We start from the raw sequence: 27,860 nt of genomic DNA, 5'->3' as shown, positions 1-27,860 counted from the left end.
ATGACAGAAAGAAAGTGAATTCAAGAACCTGGGGGGTCTTTTATTGCTCATGTCTCTATTAACAGAAGTATAAAATATGGCTGTTCTGGCATCAGCTGTAGATGTCAGACTGAGGTCTTTGTGTCGGCGCTGGGCGGAGCGTCACCTGATCAGCTGTAGTGTCGACTGGGTTTATTGCTCGTTTCCTCAGGGTCGCTGAAGTCGCCGAGGGAGAACAGGCTGCTCTTCAAGGTGCTTCCTGTCCCGGCTTCAGTCAGACCTGCTGGGAACCAGACAGACGCACTTACATCACTGCTTTCACATTAAAGGATGTTTGATGACATCGCTGGGTTCTGGTGAATAAACGAGAAGGTTCCAGTCCACACACAAACAAGACAAACATTTGAACTTTATTTTTAGAGTAATAATTATATCAATGAACTGGCGACTCTATGCACCGAGGTCCCATCATCCTCCTCCTCCTCCTCCTGCCACCATCAGCTCCTGCACCTTGTCTATCCTCTCTCTCAAAATGCTGACGCCCCCTGCTGGTCTCTTTGCTGTTCTCTCTGCAAACTTCTGCTCCACCTCTTTGTCCAGAACAGTGATTTTCTTATCTAAAAACAAAGAGCGGGCATCAAATTGACACACAAGGTGAGTGCATCATATTTAAGAACTAACCTGATTAAAAACGTTTCATTTTTAAAATGACATTTGAGACTTTTAAAATAAATTGTTGACTCCTTGAATATAAACAACACAACTTCTGTGACTAACATCGACATGTAAATCATTTTAAACAAACTTTTTCACTGTTATCAAAAGAAGTTTCATGGATAAAGAGAATCATATCCTTTTTCGTATGGTGTGAGTTTGTATTTCAGGAAACTAAGCACAAACCTTTCTTGAAGTTCCTTTTATCCATGTTGCCATTCTGGTCTCTGTATCCCTGCAGCTGAACAGAAACATTGTGTTTTAAAACCATCATCATTCCATTTTAAACACTTTTGATGTTATCATTTTCAAGAAGTGACTGATTGTGTAAGCACATTGTAATACATTGAAATACTTGCAGGAAAGGTGAAATGCATGATGGGAAAAGTAGTTTGTTTGTCAGTGTTCCTCAAACCTACTAGAATTGATGTATCCAGTGGTTAAATTCCTTCTCAGGCAGGACACTAAAGCCCAAATTGCCATGAGAGTGGGATGTATGAGTGATGGTGGTCGAGGAGACTAGAAAATCTCTAAATAACACAGTGTGTTTTGTGAGTGTGAAGGTCCTCGGAGCAGCCTTGCTGTTGGGCGTAGACGTCTTGGGTTGGGTGGTGCTCTTGGCCCTCGGCGCTCGTTGGGGGGTCTTGAAACTGTTATTTTATTATGAAAATAGTTGCATACTTTTATTTTGAAATGGTTCCGGTAAACTCGCGGACTTTCTGTGACGACGGAAACTTCTCTAAGGAAAAGGTTAATTCTATTTAGCGACCCTCCGTAGAGGCACAAGTTGTTAATGTCTTTCCAGTTGTTTTAAGGTATTTACGGTGTTTCCAGTTGTTTTAGGGACGGCTCAAAAAAACGACCAGACCACCAGTTTAAGTCTCGACCATCTTTCGGGGATCTGCTCCAGTAAGAACTTTACCTTCACCTGCTGCACCCCACTGCCAGCGGAGAGAGGACGGCACGGAGCGGTGTGACGCAGCAACTCTGGTGATGGTCTAACAACGACGGCTGACATGGATGATAAGATGACGGGACATTGTAAGCAAAGAATAACAGCTAGCTGAGCTTCAAGTTAAAATGGAGGATGCTTATAAGTTACCCCGTCGATCAGAGCGGCCTAGTGCGCCCTCAGAGAAAATGCTCATCTATCAAAAGGAGGAAGCAAGTAAAAAGGAAAAAATACTGCTTAGCCTCTATGAACGATGGAAAATGCTGATGAGAAAGTCCATACAAAACTTGAAGACTAATATATCAGACGCAGAGTTGACATTGACAACATTGAAAAAGGAATGAATGATAGTGTACAGTACAATGAGAGGGCATGCCACACCATCCAATGAACTGGGACGTAAGATGGACTCGTGAAGCTGTGACCAATCACATGTTGAAAGTCATTTATGAACGTTTATCAGCAAGCGATGGTGAATTTGATGCAGATTTTGAAAGGCAGCTACACGCCAATGACTATGCTTACTCTATATATGGTAGCGCTTCACTGTCAGGTGCCAGTTCCGCTCTGAAACTGCGAGAATTGATGCAGCTGCAGAATTAGCTGCAAAGGAAGCTCAACACAAAGTAATGCAAGTTGAATTAAGGCAAAAGGATAAAATAAGATCAATGGAAGAGCAATTGAGCATGCAGAAGTCTGAATTGGAGCGTCTACAGGCAGAAAAGGAGATGGAGGCTGCTCATGCCAGACTGATGATCTACGACAGAGAAATCAGAACGGAGCCAGATATTCAGCCCACCCAGTAAAACAACAGAGCAAGCATTTCCATCCCCTCTGATCACCAGCAGAACCCTCACATTGTTACACCAGCACCTCATACTGACGTGTCTCAGTTGGCCCTAAGCAATCCAAGAGAGCATCGCAATAAATAGTCTCCCAATGCCGATGCCCACAGTGTTTAGTGGAGAACCAACTCTCTACATTGAATGGAGGGCTTCATTCATATCACTCATCGATCGCAAAGGCATCTCTTCAGCCGATAAACTTCATTTCTTACAGAAATATGTCACAGACTCAGCACACAAATGCCTTGAAGGCCCCTTTTACCGCAGTGATGATGAAGCATTCGGAAATGCATGGAAAAGACTAGACCAACTCTATGGTCAGCCGTTTCTTGTCCAAAGAGCTTTCAGGGAGAAGCTGTCAAAATGGCCGATAATAAATTCCAGGGACGCTGAAGGGTTAAGGTCATTCTCAGACTTCCTAAACGCCTGCCTGCAAGCCATGCCATATGTAAAGGGTCTAGAAATATTAAATGACTGAAGGAAATCTAAAGTTGATCATTCCCTGAATGGTTAGCAGCCTGTTGGAATCGTCAGGTTACTGTCAAACTAATGGAAGAGAAAGATTTCCCCCCCTTTGAAGACTTTGCTGACTTTGTAAACATGGAAGCGGAGATAGCATGCAACCCGGTCACTTCTCTACATGCTCTTCACTCATCGAACACATTCCACGACAAAGGAGGCAAAAAGGAAATAAGAGGAACCAAAGCCAATGTCCTCACAATGCAAACCATCAGAAGCAGTGATGAAGCAGGAGCAAACAGTGTAAGATCCAAACTCCCCTGCAAGTGTTGCAAAGATGATAAGCATCAGTTGCCAAGGTGCCCAGACTTCACAAGGACTTCTCTTAATGAGTGACGATCATATGTGATGGAGTATAAACTGCTTCGGATGTATGAAACCAGGTCACAACGCAAGGGAATGTCTTCACTGGCACACATGTGATGTATGTAAGAGAAAGCACCCTACCTGTCTCCATGATTACACCTTTAGAGCACACACAGGTGGAGAGGGGACTGTCTGCAGTTCAAACACAGCTCCAAACATGAAAAAAAAATCCTTCCATCCAATGTGCCTTCATGGTACCGGCTGCGATAACCCCTGCCCGAGGTCCTGAGGCCAAGGTGGGAGAACTGGCAACGTGACTTTGCAAACTTAGTGAAGATAAACATAGCTCGATGTTACCTACACGCTCAGAACACTTTGCACAACATGAAATACACGTCAGACATGATCAGTTCACGCTCTGTCTAAAAATGGGGAAATATTCCAGCAACAGCATTGAACAGTGGCTTCAGTCAAAAGTAGATGATAGATGGATAGATGGATACTTTATTAATCCCGTGGGAAATTCAGATCAAGTACAGTATCATCACATCAGTGCAGCTCAATCTGAGCCAGTGCAGCAAATACAGGAAATCCTGAACAAGGCCTGAACCTCCGCCTCACTTCCTCTCCCGACATAATCGCACTGGGCAGTTGACTGAGAGTGAGAGTGTGTGTTATTAACCTGCTCCCTCTGAGCCTTGATGGTTTTCTGCTTCTCCTGCAGCTTCCGTCCCATCTCCTGCTGCAGCTGCTGGCTTCGCTCCTGCTCTCCGCACACAGCCGACTGAATTCTGCTCAGCTCCTCCAGCAGCTGGAGAACATGAAGAGGATGTGTTTTACAACAGGGCCGTTCCTAGAACTGCTTGTTTAATAATTCACATGAGCCAATTCTGAAAAAATCACTTTATTCTTTTCAGACTCGTGGTGTTCCTTGATTTGTTGCTGCATGGATTCCAACTCCCCCTGGAGAGAAATATTTTGAGCATTTTGAGTTATCACTTCACTAATTTCTAGTTTGTTAAATATCAGCTCCCTGCACCACTGACCTGCTTCTTCAGCTGCTGCTCCAGCTTTTGGAGGATTTGTGTCTGTGAGTGAGCAGAGTCGGCTAGGATTTTTTCAATGCGAGCCATCTCCTCAGCTTTCAAATGGTCTCGCTCTCTCTCAAGGTCGTTGAGTTTTGACAGCTGCTCCTTCTCCTGGAATTACACAAAAAAACAGTGAAATCACAAGTGCCTGTTATAAGAGGAGAAGCTTCAACAAGTTTACAGAGAGAACTATTTCCCCAAATCAGTTTTCAAAATCTGATCAACCTCACTTCAAATGAGTTGGTAACTATATCTGTACATTTTCTGCCAGGAGTCGACAAGAAGCTTCAACTAACATGCAAAATAATTAACTTAATTTGAATAACAGCAGACAGAGTTCAAATGAATTGTGCTTGAAAATTTAAAATCAGAGAAAGTTAATGAATGCATAGTTTTCCTTAATCACTCGTTACTACCACGTAACAACAAATCTGTTCGTACAAGGATCTCTGATGTTCTGCTTTTCTTACCTGAGCTGTTTTGAGCTGCAGGTTCTGCTGCAGATGAACGTTCAGCTCCCTCAAGCCGCTGATCTCCATCTTGAGAATTTCAATCTGGGATTTCTTTTCACTCTCCGACTGCAGCTATGGAGGAAAGAATTAGAGTCAATACCACTGGAATACCACTGCTCATTGAAACAGTGGAACATCGAAACAGGAACGAAGGAGTGAGGTTGTCCATGTCTCTATCAGGCTACAGTTGCAAATTAAATAGCATAAAACATCATGAAACCGAAATAACCATGAACGCTGCTGTAAGGACACAAGTGAAGGTTTGTAGAGAAGTTTGAAAACAAATACATCGATGCTGGACTACGTCTTTATGATTCAGTGGATTATTGAGGCAGCTGTACAAACATGAAGATGATGATTCTACCAGCAGAGGTCAGTGTAGCTCAGCTTGGCAGACCCTGTGGTTTAACTGCTGAGGAGAGATGATGGTTAGAGGAAATGCTGCTGTGATGGAAAGCAGCTACAGGAGGAGACACAGTCCTGGCTTTAATTGGGAGCAGGTAGGACACACAAACACACACACACACACACACAGACATGTATAATGTCTATTCCAGGATCAGTCTCACATAGTTTCTTTTAAGCACAAGATAAAAGGATGATTCCTATTTCGGACATATCTGCAGCAATAGAACAAGGTGACATAAAGTATGATGCATAAGAGTGTGTTTGTGTGTTTTAACATAACACATCCGGTTAAGAAACCCCCTGTATGTGCACATCCCAGCATGTGGACCTCTCCATCAGCGTCCCACTGCTGGAGGAGGCAGCTTGCCATTTCCCCGGCCAGTCCCCAGACAACGTCAGACAATTTCTGATAAATAGAGACTTTAATTCCTGCGGACAGGGTCTGTAGCTGTCGGGATGGCCCGAGGCAAGCAGGAGAGACGCTCCTCACAAGCTGTGTCCCCAGTAAAGACTCCTGCCAGTGGCATCACAATGAGGCTCTGAAGTTCAGCTGCAGGACAAGATGCTGATGTGCTTGTTTCTGGAGCTCAAATCCCAGCCTCACACGCATCTCCCTGCAGTGTTTCTCCTGGCTGAAGTTGTGGCACTTCCTAGAAAATAACACTTGGTGGATAGCAGAGGGAGACACACCCATGCGGGGCAGAGAAGTGGCGGCGCTGCATTAGTCACGCAGTAAAAAGGAGCAGGGGTGTGTGGAGGAAGAGGAGCAGACCACTTGAGATGAGTAAGCACAGCTCTACACTCAATTTACTGCTTGATTTATGAGTTCATTTCCTGCTACAAGTTCTCAGAGGGGGTGAGGTGGTATATCTCTCCGACTATAGGTAGCAGTGGCTCCACTTCCCAATCCCCCATGAGACCCACTCGCACCACTCCGGGCCTTCATGGGACTATAAATACTGGCCTCTGTAACAAGTACACACTGAACACAAAGCGGAGCGGACGCCTAAACATCTTTATTCATGAAGGAGGTTCTTATCTGCTGCTGCAGAGGACCAGAAGGATTCAGACATATGCTGAAATGATCTGTGCAGTTACAGTGACTGTACTGCTGCTCTCTGATAAGCGTCTTGAGATGTTTAGAAGAATCAGATGATAGGTGGTGAAAAGAGACAATAATTGCTTTCCTGTCTGTGTGTATGAGTGTAGATGAAATTTATAAATTCAAATGGGGATTTTTAGCTTTCAAAGCACTTTTGTTTGAGTTGCAAGAGTGACTGACATCACAGTTAAAAGATCTTTCTTAAAAGCGCATGAGCGTTTGTGACAAGGGGGAATATATGGAAGATTTAAAGTATCTACATGGTTTAGAACTTCCTCTTTTACCTTTTTCATAGATAGATCAATGATTTGTCTCATTTCGGGGGGGCTGCATCCTTACACAGCAGATGAAGGACGCAGCCATAGACCACGTCAGACAAACCAGTTGCTCATTATCTAACAAGTTCGTTATTAATGAGTTATTTGCTGCTATGAGATGTCATGATTGACAGCTGAGACTGACTCCTGATTGGTTGGTTGTTGGTTTTAGGGCGTGCTTGCAGTGGAGGGGCCTGGCAGTGCCAGCCTGCTCCCGTTTATGACTCAAATCCAGACGATTGGAAGTGTCAGCTCTGCACTGCCCAAGCAACTGGAAGCCAAACGGCAATCTCGCCTGCGACTGCCCACTGGTTTTCATCTCAGACACTTTGTTGTCTATTTTCAACGAGGCTGCCGCAGGCTTCACAAGTGGTGAATCAGCCTTGTGGGAAGGAGAGATGAAAGAGTGCAGCACTGGGGAGGGGAGAAGGAGAGAAGCATCCCACCGTTTCCTTTCATTGTCCCGAATGAATGTTGCACAGGTCAGAAGATGTACCAGCACTGAAGAATTATATATAGAGACAAATGATGAGGTCTGCAGCGATCTGTTTCTCATCCTCCCACTGGGCGAGGAGGCCCGGGCTCTACAGGGCAAATTAACCACAGCAGCAGTGGTGGGTCTTTTGGAGAGAACACAGGTAATAGATATATAAGATATAGAAGGAGAGTTATGTATGATGAATGTGCTCGTGGGTATAAAACTAAACTCAGACTTTATTGTATGACAGAATAAACTCCTACTTGTGTCTGCATCATTACCAAACTGCACATTTCCTCTCCGCGATCATCCCTTTTTTTCAGAAATACAGAGTAAAGGTGAAACTTCAAGAAGTAAGATAACCTTTCCCACATCAATATTAACTAAAGTACAGCTTATTTTGATGTAGATTTATTCTTTAGATTTACTTGCACCTCTTGTTATACTCGTCTCTGTGTTGTTTTCAATGTCCCTTTACAGCACCTTGAATCTAACTGTGTGTAAACAATACCTCCAGCACCTAAATGCAGTTAGAGGTCTTTGCCATATTAGAGCCTAAATGTTGCGTTTGACAGTTTGAACAGATGAGAACGAGAGCAGGAACGAGGAGACCAGATAACTGTCGCTCTCTTTGAGCTATCGCACGGCCTCCTTTGTATTCAGGGAGCGACTGGTTTTTGTGTCAGCGCGGGACAAGAGAAGCACTTAACGTGACATTTAGAGACGCTCAGAGATTCTCTCCGGAGGCCAGATGGGGGGGGGGAGAAAAGAAGCGATGATGTTATCACAGACATGTGTTTTAAATGCCAGGAGGGGTGCTTTACCAGAGAGCTTTAAACACAAAGATAAGAGAATAACCCTCCAGCCTCTGGTCCTGCACCTCTTGCACCAGTTCTGGGGCTCACTTGAAGCTTTGTCTGAAATGGTTTAATCTGGTTTCTATCAGATATGATCTCACAGAGGGCTTACAGAGCAATCTTCTTAGATTGTACATTAGGGCCGCTGTTATCCTCAGAAGAAATCCACACATGCACGGTGCATTTTAAAGACTCTGCCACAGACTGAATTTTAGGAGTGGGCGACACAAGCTTACTGGGATTTTGAATCTTAAACCAGATGGTCATAATACACATCATGAGTGTGATTTCAAAGCCTTTTATGTTTTTGAAGACTCTCACTCCCTGAATCATTTTTGAAATCTCCTTTCCATTAATACAAGACTAAGTATCTGTTATTGATGTGGGTTCCTCCTGAAGGGGCCCCCACGACAAGACAGCATGAATATGTAACAGGTAAAGAAAGGTCAATCTTCTGGTGTGCATAATGAACTCATCAATCATCATTTCTTTGTGAAATCAGTTTGGATTAGAGAGAATGTTGCCACCATTAAAACGGATTTAAAACCAAAACAAGCATCTCAGTATTTTGCAACTCAAATATCACTCTCACAAATGCACAGTGTATATAAACATGTTTATATGTGCACAAAGCTCCAGCGCCTCCAATACATCAGGCAGTGAGTTTGATGATGAAGCACCAACACAGGAGCTTTGGAAACAAGGTTAGCTGTTCCTCACAAGACATCCTACCCGTCCGCAGATCCTCCACAGCTCCACTCCTTTTTTTCCATTGCCTCGTTGATTAGTTTCCTTAGAAATGACACCTAAAGTGGTGAGAGAGTACGACAAGCATCACATTGTTAGTGACACTGGGATATTGTAAGGAGCTGAATTCATCTTACTGGTACGAGCAAGTCGAGAAATGTGTTTGTACAGCGGTAAAATCCCATCTTGTCTCGGAAACACTTTCATTTTGAATTCTCCCATCACATGTGACCATTTGCCGTCATCATGGACCACTTGAGTTTTCCAAACGCTGCCTCGAAGAAGCTTTTTCTCGCTCTGATGTTCTGTGTGTTCACTTGAGGAATAATCCATTTTAACTTCTCTTGCCTTTGCGTGGCTCCTTGAATATTTACGGCTTTGATGTTTTGGTGTCTAATGCAGTTACCTAAGCAGTTTGCTGTAGCCGGCCTCTCAGAGACTCTCCCTGCACGCTTCTCCTATGTGTCTGTGACGATGAAGCCTCCTTTTGAAGTGTTTCCCCTCGTGAAGCTGTTTTCTGTAGATAATGACTTATTTCACTTCACACTTTACCCAAAGACTGCAGCTAAATATTACTTTCTTACTTCCAACTGAGCACACAAGGCCATACATTACTAATTCAATCACAGCTGTTAGACGCAGTTAAGTTCAAAGAGAAAAGCACCGTTCACGCTCCTCCTCCTTCACACAGACCGAATTTAACTTGCTGATCCTGTTTTACAACTTACTGAAGGTACATGTGAACAAAAATAGGAAGTTAAATAAGAGATAACAAAGCCTTGGTGGCTGTCAGATATTTCATATGCTTCCTTTATGATTTGTTGGTCTTGATTACAAACAGAGTTCAAACATCAATAACGTCAGGATTGCAATTGAAGGCTTTTATATCCTGCAGCAAGTGAAGCGTGTTTGAAAGGTTTTCTCAGGAATGAAGACGGAATGTTAATTAACAGATATTTACAGGCGAGGTTGAGGCGGGATTCTTGCCCTTCTTATCTTATTCCTTTGGTCTAAATCTGATTACTTTCCGATAAAAGAACAATGTCATGAATGAAACGCTCTGTTTGCTTCTTAAAAAAAAGTCACACTGAGGTCATTTCATTTGCTGCCTTGTTGGATCCTTTAAATCTCACTCCACATATTTATTCTGTCCTTGGGACTGACAGCATTAAAGCCTCCTTCTGAATCAGCCACATTTATTCAGTTAATGTGAGAAATGAATGTCTTCTCACTCTGAAAGCAAGCATAGAGATATTATTACATTTTATATTAATTAATATCAATGAGTAAAAGAAGAAAAACCTGCAGATAAAGAGAGAGATTCATGATCCAAATTCTGTGCAAGAAAAGGGAGAGAGAGGGGGGGGGGGGGGGGGCAGCCTAACACCTGTCTCTACCTGCTGCACCCCCCACCTGAACGTTTCGCTGCGTTGTTTGTGTGAAAGACAAACTGCGGAGAACGTCAGCAGGAGTGTAGGAGTGTTAAAGACGCCTGATAGAGAAGTGCTGTATGTAGTGCTGTGTGAACTATGCACTATTTAAATACATCCTTTGAGTAGTGGTAGTGAAATTGCACAGAGGTTTCTGAATGAATCCTCGAAGGCAGAGAAAGGTGACCTTAATATTGGGGTACAAGCAGTAAAGCTTGATGAGAGAAATGAGAGTAATTCTCCCGCTGACATTCATTCAGCGGCTCGTACCAACTCCTGCAGGAAGTGACATGCAGGCTGTGCTGGAGCAGGTAATAAACCTCCATCAGTGCTGATGGTGGAGACAGGAAGGCTGATTAGGCCACGGCACAACACATCACTATCAGATGCGTCCCCAAGGCTTCAATTTCCTGATTATATCTCCGGCCTCCTCGCCCATGTCCTCGCAGCGTAGTGGATAGCACAGCGATCTGGGTTATTCTCTGTCGAGCTGCCAAAGTGCACAGTGTGGGACAGCAGCTTCCTTTTTATGTTGGACCAAGAGCAGAGCGTGTCCCTTTTGATTAAGTGTTTTTGGATGAGGCTGTGGTGAGAGCCCGGCACAGGCTGGCATGGGGCCGACACCACGCTGCAGGTGTTGGGGACTGCTGGTGGATCCCTGCGGTGGAGAGTTCACACTTCTTCAGACACTCGCTCCGCATGCAGCCAGGAAAACAGCCAAAAGTGCTGCATGGCATCTGATAAAGGGATTTACAAGCAAAACGTTCCATCATGGAAATAAAGAAAGTACATTTCTGCCAATGAGCCCCGACGCCCGAGGAGTTTCTTTTCAATTCGAACAACAACTATCAGATGAAGGTCGTAAACACACAGCATCTCATCTTTCTAAACAGGAAAGTACTGAAAACCCTTTTTAACACACTTCAAGGTTAAGTTAAGTTAACAGATATCTACTGAGGTCAAGATGTCACTATTTAATGTGATGTCTTATTAGAGGACGGTCAACAAAGGTGAAGAGTTTCTCCATTGAACACTTATTATATTAAATATTAGTATTTGCAAAGAGATAAGACATTTTTTGAAACGAGGACTTGAAAGATAGTATATATTTTGGATTTGGCCTTTTTCAAATCAAATCAGTTCAAAACATTTTGCCTCAACAATAATTCAAGTCATATATAAATCATAAAGAACTTATCCAGACGGTTTGCTGCTTCTGTTTGTTAACTCTAACACGGCATCATGATGTTTGTTATACTGCTTCAGGTTGTCCGGCCGGCTCTTTCTGGTGAACACAGGGAATTTCCTGAAATTTGGCTGAGAATGAGGCTGAGAAATCCACATCTACCATCGGCCTTTTAGACTGAAGTTGCCTAACACGACTACAACATGTTGCTAAACATATGGGTCATAATAACACAGGACAGTCTCATACAGGATGGGTTCTGTTCTCTTTCATACCCCACAGTGCTTTTGTTCTTATGATTTTCCTCAAGTTTTCTTGTGCAGCAGCTTTACGTTCCACTTGCTTTGCTTAATAATGTCTCAGGCTGCTCATTTGAGAGAAATGCTCAGAAGCTCTCCGCTCACCGGCAGTCCCGCTGCAAGAGTCCAAAAGTGAACTGTCGGAAAGTCTCTCATTCCTTCTTATTATTCATAACTTATTCCAATCACCACAAAATACATACACGCATTTGTGGCTGCAACACACAGGCCTCGCTGAAAATGAAAAAGGCAAAACCTGATGAAGCGAAATCACAAACCAATCCAATTGTGATCTCCAGGAAGCTTCAGGTCCATTAATGCGAGGCCTGTGCACTGCTCCTCCGGCTGAATCAGCACTTTCCCGGGGTTATTTCTCACCAGGCTTGTGTAGAGAGCGTCAGGGACCTCATAAATATCCCAGCCGCACAGCCAGTACAACACAAGTCTTACTTCACTGCACAAAACATTAATGCAGATTCTTTCCCATCAGGGATTCTGCTAATATTTGAATCCACATGCCATTTGCAGGGATGGATTGTGTTTTGACTGGATCGTATCGTGTGTGGAAGAGGCCTTACAGGTAAAGAGCAGGCTGACACAGGACATTATCATCACTGAGCCCAAAACCTTTGTGTCCACTTGTGCATGACCTTTTGAAGATGTCATGACGCAGAGTCCCCTCACCCCCCCTCACCCCCTCTCAGGATGAGGGATGCTGAGCCCCCTCACACATAAAGAGAGGTGAGCCGTGGACTAAACTCTCATACCGATTAAGTCAGAGTCAGAGCAAGAGAGAGGAATGTGTTGTCAGAGTGCTGAAAGAGGATTGAACAGAATACATTCCAAAGCGCACCCTGGTTAAATCCCTTGATGGGGGGGGCATCTTAAAGCAAAATAACAAAAGCTTTTGATCAGAACAGGCTTAAGGACGTCCATTACTGGAGCTCACATGCCTGTAGGGTCTGCTGGAACCCCCCCCCCCCCCCCCCCCCGGATTCTGTCCCTGATCACTGTCTGTGGTGCTGAAATCACTCTCCTCTATTAAAGATCGACAAACAACCACCTGTATAAAACAATATAAATATAACACAAAGGAAATAGCACTGCTGTAACAGTACATCTCCTACTCTAAAGTCACTATATTATATGTGCAAGTAACTAATTATATATTAAAAATAATTTACAACAAATAAAAGGTAAATGGTCTGTATCAATATAGAGCTAATTTAGTCCTGATGCCCCAATAATAAGAATAATTCATTAAAAATCATTAATAATATTTCCTGGTTCTTAAAATTTCCTATACTGTTGCTTTTTAGTGATTTGCTCTAGGCCACTCTAATAATTACCTCTGTGTGTGAGTGTGTGAGTGTGTGTGTGTGTGTGTGGGGGGGGTGGGGGGGGGGGGAGTGTGTGTGAGTGTGTTTAAGGATGAGGCTGCCAGGACAGATGGATGCAGATCAAGCTGCCCAGAATAAAACATGAGGCTACCTGGTCATCAAAATAAAAGCACGCCTGACTTCAGTCAGACGATTTTAACTCCAGTCGATTTGATGAACTGGTCAACTTCATTGGTTGAAGACACTGAGACAAGTATAGACATGGGGTGCATCAATTATGGTTGATTAGACCAGTAAAGTAAAGGTTAGTATTAGTCCACACTCATAAAATGTGTTTTTCTTTAAACTTTAAACATTTCTCTTTGCTTCAGCCTTAAACTAGACTTTCATTTTTATTTCCTTTCTCCAGCTGTGTTCTCACATCGCCTCCTTCGGACATTCTGGGGTTTTACTGGAAGGGGGGGGGGGGCTGGCCTGGGAAAGTCTCCCGTGGATGTTTGCGTTCACACATTCAGCCCTTTGGAGAACGTCAGGAGATTCTCCAGAGTTCAGTGCATGTCTGAAAACAGCTTAAGTCACTAGTTGATTAAAAACTCTGTCTAATGACAGGACGAGGGCATTTCAGGGGCCAATCAGGTTTCAGATGGGGCCAGTGATCCTCTAGATCCGCCCCTGGATTAACCCTATTTTCCACATACTTGTTTTATTGTGACAGTGAGGACAGGAAGTCGCGGTGTGTTGGCTCTACTCTGCTTGTGGGGGGCGCTCCGGGCTCAGATACCGATCAGCGGTTGTGTCTGACAGGACGAGCCCGAACGCACCGCTCGGGGGGGGGGATGCTCCGTTACGCACAGACGCCTCTGGAGGTTGTGTTTACGCAGGCGACTTCTGAGTGACACGGTTCAAAACAAGATGTCTTCACCCTCCACGGAGTAGGTGCGTGTTCAGAGGCAGCTGAAGTTTGGAAAGTGGACGTGGTGCGGTAAAGGACGAGGCCGGAGTGCGGGACACGAACCGGAGCTCCACGCGTCTGGAGAGGAGCGGGCGCGCAGGATGAGACGCGGGGAAGAGGAGCACGCCTCGGACATCACATCACCGTCTTCGTGATTCACAGTTTCCCACCATGGAGGAGAAGTTCAACCGACTCATCTTCATCCCCATCGCGGCGGCGCTCTTCCTCATGATCGGGTACCAGTACGTGTGCCCGGCGGACTCCAACACCTGCTACTTCAGGAGCGAGGACCAGGGGCTGTTCCAGCGCTACTCGTCCGGGTTCAAGTCACTTTACCCGGAGCTGGAGGCGGACGAGGACCTGCCCTCGAAGATCACCGCCAGATTCAACTTCACGGAGCGAGACCTGGACCGACAAGTCGACTTCAACATCCGAGGAGACGACGTGATGGTGTTCCTCCACATCCAGAAGACCGGCGGCACCACGTTCGGGCGGCACCTGGTGAAGAACATCCAGCTGGAGCAGCCCTGCGATTGCCTGCCCGGCCAGAGGAAGTGCACCTGCCACCGGCCCGGGAAGGCCGAGTCGTGGCTCTTCTCCCGGTTCTCCACCGGCTGGAGCTGCGGGCTGCACGCAGACTGGACCGAGCTGACGAGCTGTGTCCCCGTGGTGATGAACAAGAGGGACAAGAAGAGCGCTCAGAGGAGGAAGAGGTGAGGTGTCCCCTGCACCTTCATCCACTCATACACTTCACCTTTGTCAATGAAGGACATGTTCACTCACTGAAATGTTACAATTTTACACACGCACAAACACACACACACACACACACTTTAAACACTAATTGAATGTTGAATGGAACACAAACAATTAAACAGTTAATTGATCGGCCAATAAACCATAAAGGAATATTCTGATGATTGTTTCCTTTGCACTGCCTCACATTCAGGTTCTGGGTTGTTGGTTTGACAAAAGCTATTTGACGACACAACCTTGGGCATTTTTCACAGTTCACATTTTTCCTGTGATGTGTTGAGGAACAAGTGATGGACAGAGATCATTGTTAGAACCCATGTAGCAGAGGGTTTCTTCTGTCAACATGAAAGCAGAGGTATCTTTGTGGAACCTTCTCTCCTGGTTTCCTCAGGGCTCTGCCACAGATGCGAGTTCCTCTTAGTTACATGTCAGGCAGGGAGCAGAGGGTGTTAACATGCTCGCCACCTGGCATGTGGAAGCAGCCAGCAGGCACAGCGTTTCCTCGCCTGAAGGTCTGATTCAATTTCCTGTAATTACAGAACCAGCAGAGCTAAGCTTAAGTGAGTAAATCACTTAAGAAGGGCAGGGTCCTCCGAGGTGTGCCGCCTGCGTGTTGAAGCCAATTTACCTCGGAGTCGGTTCAAAGAGCAAATCTCCATATGTTACCGAGAGCATTAGGGGGGGCATGGAGCGGGAGTGCCTTCAAGAATCCTTCCAGTCCATTAACGGCAGCCATCAGACTTAATTTAACCCTTTTAAATAGTTGTGAGGAGGCGCCTCGGAGCCGTGTCAGCACTGGGAGGGAATCGACCACACTCCAGTCACCACTTGTCAACTCAATGTAACAGTTAGTGGGAAATCAGCGGTCATTAACATCCGCACTCTGCTGACATGGGCTGGCGTCGGTTCTAAACATGGGACCAGATCTGGGCTCTGCATCAGATTCCCTGCTGTAAAACGCCAATTACAGCCTCATGTTTCCATGCACTGAGCTGATGAGAGCTGTATAAACTCCTGCAGGTGTTAACCGAGAAAGACACGTCTGTGGCTTACCGCAGCACAGACAGATCTGATATAATACGAGACTGCACCGTCCTCTTGAGAAGTACTCCCTGATAACGTGATACTTCATTGATCCGGGCAGTGCTCGTTCTCCAGAGGTCAGGGTCGTCCTCCATCAGGGACGATTCTCTATCTGCTCCGTCTGACCACACAGGTTGTGATGTGGTCATTTAAATCCTTCGACCATAGAGGACATATTTCATCTGATGACTCATAAGTACTTATAGCTTTTACAAGTGAAGTCTTCACATGTGACCAGATGCTAGGTTTATATATATATATATATATATATCAGAGGACAGGCTCAAGAAAAGGCTGTTTTGGAGCCAAACGCCCCCTGAGTCACAACGCACTCGGTCCCCAGGAATTTATCGTTGTGAGTCATACCTTGTTCAACAGCCACGGATCTGCCACATTATGTGTTCTCGTCCCAATGCTTTCTGTCTGTTTACTTAAATCAATGATCAGGGACCATGACGCTGCGCTGACGGGACCCTCCTTTAGTTTTAGTTTCGTTCAATCAGCTTATTCAAGCTGCAGTTCTATCCGGCCTGGTCGTCGTCACTGTTCCCATCATGATGGACTGTGACGCACAAGAGGCAGCGATGGAGCTGAGTCTGTGCTTGTTGAGCACATCAGTGAGTCTTATCAACTTATGCTACAGCTCAGCTTAATACAATATTTAATTCTTCTCCGATCGACCATTTAAAAGTCGCTTGTTTGGATTTCAGCCCTGATCCCACTGCTCTTGAGAGGGTTTTTTATATATTTATAATCCAGATGGTTTTACACTCGGTACCTGAGGTTAAGACATAATCGTGCAAAGTGTTTTTCAAAAAGTGCTCCTAACATTGATTCCTAGTTTGACTCCCAAAGACAATCCAACTTAGTAATAGCATGGTGATCCTGACTCGTCGATAAAGCCTCATGGGACTGGAGGACGCCCACGCTCACCTTCGGGCTACATCCAGCAGGGTGTGACGTGTTCCACTGTCCTATCTCAGCCCTCAGACTCTTCACTGGGATATTTAACTCTCCGGCACAAGATATAACATTTGAAATCCTAAAAATCCCTCTTGAACTAACGGCACAGTTTTTACTTCACTTAAGTTGACTGATTTCGTTTCTTTAGAGAAATACCAGGTTAACTGCATTGTTGAGAGAAATGTGTTCACATTGCTTTTATCCCTTTGCATCCGTCGATATCATGTTTGATGACAAGGATGTGGATTTGAATCTCCTGTTGCTGATGCTGGTAGAAATGCATGTGTTGTGATTGTGGGTAAATGTGTCTTAGAAACTTCCACCCAGAAAGAAAAGGAGAGGACGATGCATAGCAAGCATTTTTAGTTTTGTTCAAACGGACTGACTAACATAAGAAGCATATTCTGCATTCAATCACACGTCTGGCAGATTCCCCTGAAACCCTAAGAAAAGACGTGGCTGGTTCAAGTAGCCTTTGATTGGCTCGCCACTGGTCCGAGACTCCTGCAGGGCTTTGCTCGCAGCATGTGGCTACAGCATTCACATCGCAGCGGGCTGCAAAACTGCTGTAAGGCCAGACGTCAAACCTGCTTCAATTGCTGCTCTGCGCTGTTCGTCCTTGGCAGCTGGTCTCACACTGTGCAGTCAGAGAGTGTAACCTTATTACTGACCTCATTATTTCAGATTAGGGCAGAGAGAGCGGGCCGGCTGAAACACGCCTCAGGACCAGTCCAATTAGCTCAGTTCATTCTGGGCACAGTTATAATGGGTCCTGCTATTCATTTGGCGATGGGTCCCTGTTGATAATGATGATAATGGTATAATGGGCCTGAACATATGCAGAAATAAGCAGCTTCAGTAGTAAGACAGGGAGGAACTATGATGAAAAACACGGTTTTATCTAAATGCAGTTTTCGAGATATTTGATTTCCTCCAGTTTTCTCTGAAATTCACATCAGACCATTGGAAAGAAAAAGTCTGGTTGCAAGTTTCTGACGTTAATCTGCCTTTGCTGTTTCAGTGAGTCACTTTAAATCCTCGGCTACAGAAAGACATATGCAGAGATTTCAGAAAGGGATGTATGTAATTCAGAAAACGTGTTAGAAGCAGAGAGAATTTCTTAATGCTCTGGGCGTAATGCTGCCGTGTGGCTGTCACCGTTTCTTTTGACTGTGAAGTCAGACTCTCAGCTTAGACATTGGTGTTTTTTTTTGCTGCTGACAACCGCACAGTATTGTTGAAACTACAAGTGACAGGAACAGTGATTGTGTGAATAACGTGACCCTCGGTGACCAGAAATCAAAGGAACTGCTCCCTGTGGATCTGATGCCTTCAACTCCGACTGTAAATAACACCTTCTTACTCCGAGCAAAGAAAACGACTCTGCAGTAAATGTACCGCGGCTCAATTTAATACACTCAGGTATCTGGTATGGATAGTGCAATGTGTTTGATAACTATCACAATCGCAATATATGTACTTGAATCAGTATATATAAATGTGTTTTTCCTCGTGCAATCCTCCTGTACTTCTCTCTCCTCACATAATATCCTGTCTGTAGTGAATCTGTACATGTTTTCTGTATTTTCTTGTCTATTTTTAATCTATTCTTTCTTGTCATCACCTCATGTTGACAACTGCTTCTCCTGAAGATGTGAAGCCGCTGAATTAGATCCTCTACTTGTCTTGCATTCGGAGACAGTTCTGATTCGTCACTTCTTGTGGGAGTATGTACAGTACCTGACACCAGGGTTTTATTTTTAGCGGAGAGTGAATGTACGGGTCCTTGGAGAGAGCCGGTGCTGCAGCCTGATGTTGTGATATACTGTGGGCAGATAAATCTGAAAACTCTCCTTAGGTGCAGAATACTTTTAGATTTTGGTCAATATTTCTCATGGTTACACGACCCAGGTTTACCTCTGTGAAGAAGGCGGGACATGCTGCTCATGAGGTGGTGTGTGTGGGGGGGGGGGGGGGTAGTGCTGCAGTACGTCACATCACACTCATGCAACAGTAAATCTTCATCGGCCTGTTGATGAAGTCCGACTGCATCGGTAATATCAGCCTCCATGACTTGGCCTTTAACTGTGTCAGTATTACAGCTCATGATTTACAGCAGCATGAGAATAATATATACAAATAAACGCCGATATAAAAAGATAGATGATATATATGGCCTCTGGAGCGCCCCCTGGTGGCTGGCTGAAGTATAGCTAATAAATTACAAACAACCAAAAATAGAAGTTCACGTAAATGGATTCCTGTCACAGATATATCTTCTCCCACTGATCGTGTTTTCATGTTCCTGATAACTTTGTCTATTAGATATTTGATGATATACAAATCTGAATTGACTCACTGATGGTCGAGCACATGTATCAGTGGGATCTTGATACCACAGCTCCATGATCCTCAAATCGCTGCTGAACAGACTCTGGCTCCAAGCGGGCAAGATGGCAGCGTTTGTCTCCGGGACATTTTAGCTTCATCTCTGGATATTTGGAGAAAAGAGACGTGTCATCGACCGTTGAATGACCTCTGAACTTCCTGTAGGGGGGGAAGGAACAAGGGAGTTTGTGTTTTGAAGATTTTATAATGTTTAAGGTCTTCTTGTGATACGACCACTCTCTTCTGCTTCTCTTCAATATGGCATTACTTTATGTCTGTTTCGAACTCCAAAAAGCAATGAAACACATCCTCTGACAATAACTGACGCGTTGCTTTAGTGTCATGGCTTCTGGCAACTGAATCATTTACATGTCAGTGTTTAAGCCCCATCTGAAGACACAACATATCCTTCCTGTTTAAGTACAAGTGATTGGATCAGACACATTTCAAACAACAGACCAGAGTGTGGAGAAGTGTGTGAATACGATAATGAACTGATAAAGCCCGGCTCTGCCAGCACTTACTATTTTTATTTGTACTGCTGCTCTTGAACCTTGTAATATTGCTATTGATGACCATTATATATTAAACTATGAAATTGTTATTTTTGACCTTTAATGCTTTCCAACTATCATCACCTCTTCAAGAAAGTCTGTAGATAACAGTAAGGGATTATGTTTTAAATACCTTATATGACGGGAAAAGCCTTTACCAATCATTTAAGTTATTGGGGCAGAAACGAGCAGGAATGAAAAAATATTATTGAAATCATTGAAGAACGACTTCATTCACCTTCTGCAGAGGTGGTTCATTGTGATGGGATATTGGATGGAGTTAGAGGAATTAGATAAAGAGGTAAATCAAACCCTCTCTCCCTCATGACAGTGAGGAACGTCTGGCATTGAGAAATGTGAGATATTCTGAGGATCTGGGTAATCTCCACAGTCCCTGGGGGATTAGGGGCTAGATGAAGACAGGTTTTATTACACAAGGGTGGAGGAAGGGAGCGATTAATCCACAAGTCCAGATTTGTACAAAACCTGTCGGCTGAATGGAACATTAAGTTTCTTTTTAAACTACAGAACATTGTGTTAGTTTTGGTTAAAGACAAGAAAACCGTTTCTGTTGGACAGATCAATATGTGCCGTCATTCAAAAGGCCTCACGGTTTCCATCTTGTGCCGAGTTACTGTACGGATGATGGATTATTATAGAGCTGTTGAATTGAATTAGAGGAGAATCATTTATTCCGCTGGATTTCTAGGTTGTTATTGACCAAGTACATCTTATATGCTGTGTGATGAGAATCTAATTTTTTGTGATTTTACAGAGTAATACTTATTGGAAGGATGAAAGCTGTAAACCACTTTCAAAGCGTCAATGTCAAACAAACAGCACACGGTTGGAAGCAGCCTTCAGGTAGCTCTAAACTGAGGACTGCCTTTCAGAAATACAGTTTGTATGGGTTGAAGTGACCTTTGCAGAGCTCGGTCTCCCATTTATCCTTTCCATCGCTGCACGGACCTAGAGGACCGGCTGACACTTCACAAAGCTGCAAAGATTAAGATGTCAAGCAAAGGTTAAGGCTAAGACGCCAAAGCTACTAAAGCTGCACACGCCAGGTTGTTGTGTGCGTGGACGTCCTCCGCGCTGCGCTCGCGTGGGTGTGTTGAAAACCAAATGAACTCTAGGAACTCTGGGAGAACGTCTGTACCTGAAAGGCAGCCAAAAGTGAATAACTGCAGATGGATGATTCCGTCTCTAGAGGAAGATGCAAAGATGATACCTCACTTTGTTTTGAACCCTGAAATACTCGGTATAATTCAATTTGTTGAAGTGTTTGCTGGCTACAGCCGGAACATAGTCTGTCACCTAGTTCTCAGTGAAACCACAGCTTCACACCCTGCATGCCTGGACACTTCATCCTTCTGCAAGCGTTCTCTGCTCCCTCGTCTCCACACCAGCATCCCTGGGGCTTTTCCTTTATTTGCCGAATATAGCATCTCATATCTGTGACCGCTGAAGATCACAGTGCCGGTCTCAGTGCTCATCGCTCCTCTCCTCACTCTCGTTATATTTAATCTTGTATTGTGAGCTGATAACATTGCTCACAACTGGGTAACGTTTAGGATGGGAGCGTGAACTATGAACAGATAAAAGATGCAGACCAGGTAGCTGATGACGACAGGTCTGCGTTACTTAATCATTTTGTATTTAATACAAAATTATTAAGTGTTCTCCCTGAATTGTTCTGAGTCACATAAGCCAATCCATCATTATCACAACCAACAGGACATTAAAAAGAGATTTGAGGGAGATGAGCCTGACGAGTTAATGAGCGAGGGGTTTAGATTTCCCTTGTAGGACAGTAGGGAGTGGCTAAGGGATCCCTCTTGGGCACAGAAACACCTTTATAATGGATTTGCTCCAACTGGTCCAGTTATCAACACCCTGACTTCGGTGTGAAATCCATGTGCAGTCCTGTGCTTGTTTTCAAAGTTGTTTCCTCTTGCGACTTGGCTGCTAGAAAAGCCTTGAGATGTGATGCTTAGAGAAACTTCATAGACGACACACACGCCGTGAAACTGCTCCTCAGAAACGACTAAAAGCAAAATGATGTACTGTCATTTTTCTCAAGGATAAGATGAATGAGATGGTTGTCGATCCACAGACTTCAGCAGCATAAATAGTTTCCATCAGGGCTTTTATCACGAGGCTGTTTCGTCCTTGATGCTAGTGAGTGAATTTACAAGGCAGATATCGATCTTTCGCAGCGAGTTTCCTCTGTAGCTTTCTGATGGTGATTTAGAGAGTGAGAGAGAGACAATCAGGCAGAGAGACGGAGAGAGGGCGATCAATATTGTTTGCAGGTTTGCCGTGTGGAGAAAGGTGACTGACGGGGAGAAGGGCTCGAACGAGGCCTCGGGATTGATCGTTGGCAGAATGCGACAAGCTGATTTAACTTTACCTTCAGGGAACAGCTTTGCATGATCACATACACATGCATGGTTGTGCCATGATAGAGACGCTGCCTATTATATTACGGAGAAGCTGCTGGTCTGCCAAAGAACATGAGATTTGGGCTCGATCGATCAGGTATATGAGAACGTGGAAATTGCTCCCAGTTTGTCCTTATCAGACCTAAAAGACTTAGAAGCCATTTAGCAGACGAGCAAAGAGCTGAGGCACCGGCGTGGAATAAAGTGGGATGGGTGCCAGATGATGTTTAAGAGAGATGCATGCTGGGAGTTGTTTTAGCTCAGGAAGTCCTCCTCAACTCACAAACTGTTTCAGGCAAAAGACATAGCAACTTAAAAAGGTGAGAATAGGACAGTGTTGTGTTTAGGGAGGGACAGAGATCTGACTTCTATCAAAGGGACACAGTTTTTTACCAGAATGAAAAACCCTTAGCAATTCCTCCACTGAGTAATTATTGCTGACCTTCATAACCTGACCCTGCCTCTGTCCCTGACACGAGCCGGAGGAGCGTGTTGACATTTTCTGCTCTTTGTCAATGGAAGCTCAGACACAGAGAGGTGGGGCTGCACGGACATTTATTGATCCGGCTGTCTGGCGTTGAGCTGCACAGAGAGACGAGGAGGAAGAGGGTGAGCTGTTTTCCAGGAAGTACAGCAAAGGCCGCTCGTGTGCATCCATCCATCTCGGGCCGTCCGTCCAAGCCAGCGAAGATGGCCGGGTAATTCACTTAGCTTCCACTGTGGAAGGCCATTATCTGTGGGTGGTGTGCCTGTCTGCGGACGAGCTCTGCCATGATATCATCATGCCACTCACTTAAGTAAACATCACAACTGATTGATATCTGCCGCCTGCCGATAATTGCTGAATTATGGAGCTTTTAAGGCTGTTTGGTGGTGCAGGCTTTCCTCACCAACACAACTCCCTCAATAAATCCAATTTCTCAGTTTAGCAGCGAACCGGAAAAGCTGATGCATTGCAGCTCTCATTGTAAAAGCTCCGGGTTTCCTGGTTGATGCTTTTTACATATACTACACGTCAGATTTAGAAATGAAAGATTTAACTAATAGAGATCGATGTATTTTACCACAGCAGCCGCTCCTTTCTGTCATCTGCTTGGTAAATATCCAGATTTTGTCATCACCAGCAGTCCGAACTCTCCCTCACACACGGCCTGTTCTAAACAGTTCAAATCACCTCAGACATCTTTTCTCTGTCTGGCTCCACTGAACCAAACATCGTCCATCTGCATCTACAGTTCTGAGGAAAAAACACTGATATGTGCTGGGAGCTTCGGTTACAGCGACATCTCAGCGTGACCTAGGATAGAAAGAAACACTTGATATGCTCGATACTAGACTGAGAATAAACACAGGAAGCTGATTAATGATTAATCTGTTTCCACAAACCTAACCATGTTGATTTATACTGGTAACAAGTGGGAAGGAGACTTCATGTAAAAGGGTTTAACAGAGAAAGCTTCCACAGCAGCATTGCAGCAAAACCTCCTTGAATCAGAATTTTTTATTCAGCTGTCAACTGAAAACTGAGAGTAAACCCGAAAGAAATCAAATGTTTGGCTTTTCATGTGAACTTAATATCTGGTTTCTGTCTGACACAGTGAGGTCGTGGTGATCTTTGCACACAAGACAAACCTTTTCAATTTCCCTTTCATCCATGTTGTTTTCCTTTTTGAAAGTCTGCGCCGCCGACTCCTTCAGTCCCCTCGCCGCGCTGCCGGTCATCCCTGAACTCTATAGAGGAGAGCAGAGAGCTGTGGTAGCTGAAAGGTTTCCATGCGGCTGCGTTACAGCAATTTGTGAGGCGCCGTTTGAGGCGAGCAGAGTGACTCAGAAACACACAAGGTGCTGGAGAGGGAAAAAAACCTATTACCAGAGGTAGACAGGAGAAAATTGTTGAGACAAGAACAAAAATAATTTCAAATCTGCAGGATATTAAATGACATACACGCTTGTTCTGCATTGCTCTCTAACACCCACAGACGCACTCAATGATGTTTTTCATTTAAACCCTAATCACACGTTCAGTCTCTCCATATAACTCCAGGGTTGTGATATTTCTTCTGCTCTGTATTTCTGTTTTAACTGCAGCAGGATATGAGATATTTGATGTATAGTTTCATCCTCCTTCACCGGGTGGAAGTGTTTTTCTCGCTCTCACACAAACTTAAAGTGCATCACATTACAGATCAGCTTCACCCATTCACACTACACATTCACTTATCCCATAGCTCAGGGTTTAATGCCTTGCCCAATTGTCAGGAATAGAACCACTGACCCCGCCAGTGCATGCTGGACATCTCATCTTATGTATCTATTTATTTGTCTCTGCAGGAATTTCTACTACATCACCATGCTCCGTGACCCCGTGTCCCGCTACCTCAGTGAGTGGAAGCACGTGCAGCGCGGGGCCACTTGGAAAACAGCTCTGCACATGTGCGATGGCCGTGCGCCCACTCAGGAGGAGCTCCCTGCCTGCTACAATGGAGACGACTGGACCGGCGTGCCTCTGGCAGACTTCATGAACTGCCCGTCTAACCTGGCCAACAACCGCCAGGTCCGCATGCTGGCCGACCTCAGCCTGGTGGGCTGCTACAACATGTCCTCCATGAGCGAGCTGGAGCGAGGCCACGTGCTGCTCGCCAGCGCCAAGGCCAACCTGCGCAACATGGCCTTCTACGGCCTGACGGAGTTCCAGCGCAAGACGCAGTACCTCTTCGAGCGGACGTTTGGCCTGCGCTTCATCCGGGCCTTCACGCAGATCAACAGCACGCGCGCGGCCAGCGTGGGGATCAGTGAGAAGGTGCGGTGGCGCATCGAGGGGCTGAACGCCCTCGACATGGAGCTGTACGAGTACGCCAAGGAGCTGTTCCTGCGGCGCTACCAGTACAACCGCCAGAGGCAGCACCAGGAGGAGCGGCTGAGGAGGAGGCAGGAGAGGCATCACAGGCAGAAGCTGCACAGGACTTATCTGGCTGAGCTCTGGAGACTAGGAGGAGGAGGAGGAGAGGAGGAAGACGAGGAGCAGGACGTGGTGAAGGTGCTTGAGAATGTGGCCACCACAGAGGATTACAGCAGCCAGGTGGTGCGGTGGTGAGGAGAACACAGAACTGAAACCAGTGAGGCGCAGACTGGTCGCTGTCTGATTCATCGTGCTCCTCCCTCCGTCTCCTCGTCTCGCCTCTGCTGTGAATCTGCCAGACCTCCTGCTCTCATGACGCTTTGTTGGACTGCCCAGTGGTGTCTTAATATTTATGATGGATGTATTTGTCATGGCAACATAAACATTTTGTATTTGATTTTGTTCTCATGGCTGTTCTGGCATTGCAGTTGTGAAATGTATTTATTTATCTGTTAGCCAGTGCTTTGAATGTGCTCAAAGCAGCGAGAATGTTTCCTGAATTTCGCTAAGAAATAAAAAATAAATAAATAACGTGTCTGATGATGAAGGGCAGGTTTAGTATCTCTTCAAAATGGCGAACGACTCTTTGGATGATCTGTGTCATGTCTGTGATCTAGCGCCGTGTCGAGCAGTGGAAACCTGTAGTTGCTCTGTGGTGTTTGGCTTCATGAGAATATCAAAGCACAAACTTGGCGCTGCAGTCTGCGCTGTGTTTTTCTTCCTGACTGACGGAGCTGCAGAAACAATCAAGGAGATTTCTTCCAGGAAATGTGTTAAATAAAAAACATGCAGTATCCAGTGATGTAGATTTGTCCCTGACCGCCTCTCTGGTACGCAAGTGTACATGCACATGTTCTTTGCTTTGCTCCTTTTTTCACAGCATGTTCTCACCATAAAAATCTGAAATCCTCACACGGTGTGACAACTTCTTCCCACAACCACACACACACTGACACACTGACGCACACGGAGGCTTGCTCTGGAGGAGAGCAGCGCCGCCGGCCTGAAAGACAGCCTGTCAGGGCCAGCTCCAGCGCTCTTACATCACTGTGATGGAACATTGGTATTTCCACCATTAGGACATTGATCACAGGCTCTTCGCTCACAAATTGATCGTTTAAAGTTCAATTGACCATGACTCTGGTGCAGCAGAGAACAGAAGCAGCCTGCTGCCTGGCTGAACGCCTTGTGCTTCCATAGTCCGACAAACATAGATAGATAGATAGATAGATGATAGATGGATACTTTATTAATCCCGTGGGAAATTCAGACTGACGCTTCCATTTGCACTCGAGTAGAAAAGCAATCTGTTTCAACACATTCCCACAGACACTGGAGAACATTAAATAATTGTTTCTTCACGATGAGATCCTGGGCAGAAAAGGAAACGGTGATGTCCACAGAGTGACAGATTAGAATTATATAAGCCTGTGATAACAACTCTCTGTGTACATGGACTCCTTAAATATTAGTCCAATTCCATATTTGTTATTTGCCACAGCTTCATATTTGTTTGATCGCAGCCATAAACCAGGAGAAGGCAGCGCAGCAGAAACATCCGTAATCCAGGATGAAGCAGCCAGTGAAAGACAAATAATGTGAAAGCTTCCGTTGTCTGCGCAGGATGTGTCTGTGGTGACAGGGAGACTTTGTCCCAGGAGGTTTTAAAGGGCTGTTTGCTTTTTCCACGTTTCACTAAGTTATTGTACATCAGAGTATCGGTGCCATCAACACAAGTCGGATTCCAACCCACTGGTTCCTGAGTTGTCAGCACATGTCGCCTTTGGAAGTGAGAAATGTTAGTTCAGGGGGAAGATAAATCCATTTGCACAGAGAAACGCAGCTAAGTGCTTCGATACAAGCTCAGAGGGTTTCACAGACCAGCAGCTGCAGGAGAACTCCCACCTGTTTCCAGAGGATTATGAATGAAGGAAATTCACAATGTGAGACATGATTCATTCTAAATTCAAGAAAGGACCATCTTGATGCAACCTCACCCTGCAAATCAAGATGGACGACATGTCTCCACTTCCTCCCACTATCCATTATGAAGCCAGAATATAAACGCTGCCATCTTGGGAACCGGCGCAGAAGCAAGGTCCCACTGAAACAAGCCCTCAACCAATCACGAGTCAGATCCAGCTGCCAATCATGAGGATTCATTCGGTTTTTATATCAATTTACTAATTAAAACCAAGCTTCTCAGAAACATGAGCGTTCATTAACTGCTGCTTAACGACCCCTAGTGGCCAAGGTTACATATGTTTTTGGAAATGAAGCTGAAATAAATGTTTCTTGTCGTCACCAAAGTACACAAACTAAAGTTGCATTTTAGAAACAAACTGACCTCAGTCACTGTTAAATCTGAACTTAGCTTCTATAAGGGAAAGTTCTTCAACAGGAAAAATAACAAAGTCTTAAAAGTGAACTTACATTGTTTTCAGAGGGTAAAAGTTTCTCCAGTTTATTCAGGGAACATGTTCTGGATCTGAAAACAGAGAGGAAGCAAACAGTTCACATTTGACACTTTTAAATTACTCTCATTTTTATTAATAATCACGTTTTAAAGTATATTTACCCATTTAGAAAACATCCAGCTCCATCATTAGAAATGGGAGGTTCTACACTTCCGGGTTTGATTTTCCATTTCCGGCTGTGTCTCTCGCCTTTTCTCCATACAGGGGCCACAGTGACACCTAGTGGCTTCGGTGTGAACAACATATTTTCCACCGCATAAAAAAA

At 44.8% G+C, this 27,860-nt stretch overlaps 2 protein-coding genes across 6 annotated transcripts; one reads left to right on the top strand and one right to left on the bottom strand.

Moving 5' to 3' along the window:
* Positions 1 to 15: 15 nt before the first annotated feature.
* LOC133933341 (putative uncharacterized protein DDB_G0287113) lies at positions 16 to 27,750 on the bottom strand. Of its 5 annotated transcripts, none has more exons than XM_062380363.1 (11): positions 27,697 to 27,750; positions 27,552 to 27,606; positions 27,116 to 27,222; positions 23,852 to 23,950; positions 4,874 to 4,987; positions 4,362 to 4,514; positions 4,219 to 4,278; positions 3,998 to 4,126; positions 880 to 934; positions 490 to 596; positions 125 to 259 (listed from the first exon to the last, which is right to left on the bottom strand). In XM_062380363.1, the coding sequence occupies exons 3-11, from the start codon at positions 27,137 to 27,139 to the stop codon at positions 254 to 256; spliced, it is 747 nt and encodes a 248-aa protein (XP_062236347.1). In that variant the 5' UTR covers positions 27,140 to 27,222; positions 27,552 to 27,606; positions 27,697 to 27,750; the 3' UTR covers positions 125 to 253. The 5 variants fall into 5 exon arrangements, with proteins under 5 accessions (XP_062236348.1, XP_062236347.1, XP_062236346.1 ...); XM_062380362.1 differs by having other exon boundaries at positions 135 to 262; XM_062380364.1 differs by lacking the exon at positions 490 to 596 and having other exon boundaries at positions 16 to 259.
* Positions 13,606 to 26,046, top strand: LOC133933340 (heparan-sulfate 6-O-sulfotransferase 3-B-like). The gene is made up of 2 exons (XM_062380361.1): positions 13,606 to 14,744; positions 24,551 to 26,046. Exons 1-2 carry the CDS (start codon positions 14,203 to 14,205, stop codon positions 25,311 to 25,313), a joined length of 1,305 nt encoding a protein of 434 aa, XP_062236345.1. The 5' UTR covers positions 13,606 to 14,202; the 3' UTR covers positions 25,314 to 26,046.
* Positions 27,751 to 27,860: the final 110 nt, after the last annotated feature.

The sequence above is a fragment of the Platichthys flesus genome, chromosome 22 (genome assembly GCF_949316205.1).
Source record: "Platichthys flesus chromosome 22, fPlaFle2.1, whole genome shotgun sequence".
Classification (NCBI taxonomy): Eukaryota; Metazoa; Chordata; class Actinopteri; order Pleuronectiformes; family Pleuronectidae; genus Platichthys; species Platichthys flesus.
This window is presented reverse-complemented; position numbering and strand designations above follow the sequence as displayed.

Bases quoted from the DNA above. Each gene is read 5' to 3' on its own strand.
- LOC133933341 (XM_062380362.1), bottom strand. From the start codon at position 27,139: ATGTCGTCCATCTTGATTTGCAGG. The intron at 4,988-23,851 runs GTTTGTCTTGTG...TTTCCTCCATAG, and splicing joins ATGAAAGGGAAATTGAAAAG to CTGCAGTCGGAGAGTGAAAA. The intron at 597-879 runs GTTTGTGCTTAG...CTTTGTTTTTAG, and splicing joins TAAAAGGAACTTCAAGAAAG to ATAAGAAAATCACTGTTCTG.
- LOC133933340 (XM_062380361.1), top strand. From the start codon at position 14,203: ATGGAGGAGAAGTTCAACCGACTCATCTTCATCCCCATCGCGGCGGCG. The intron at 14,745-24,550 runs GTGAGGTGTCCC...TTGTCTCTGCAG, and splicing joins AGCGCTCAGAGGAGGAAGAG to GAATTTCTACTACATCACCA.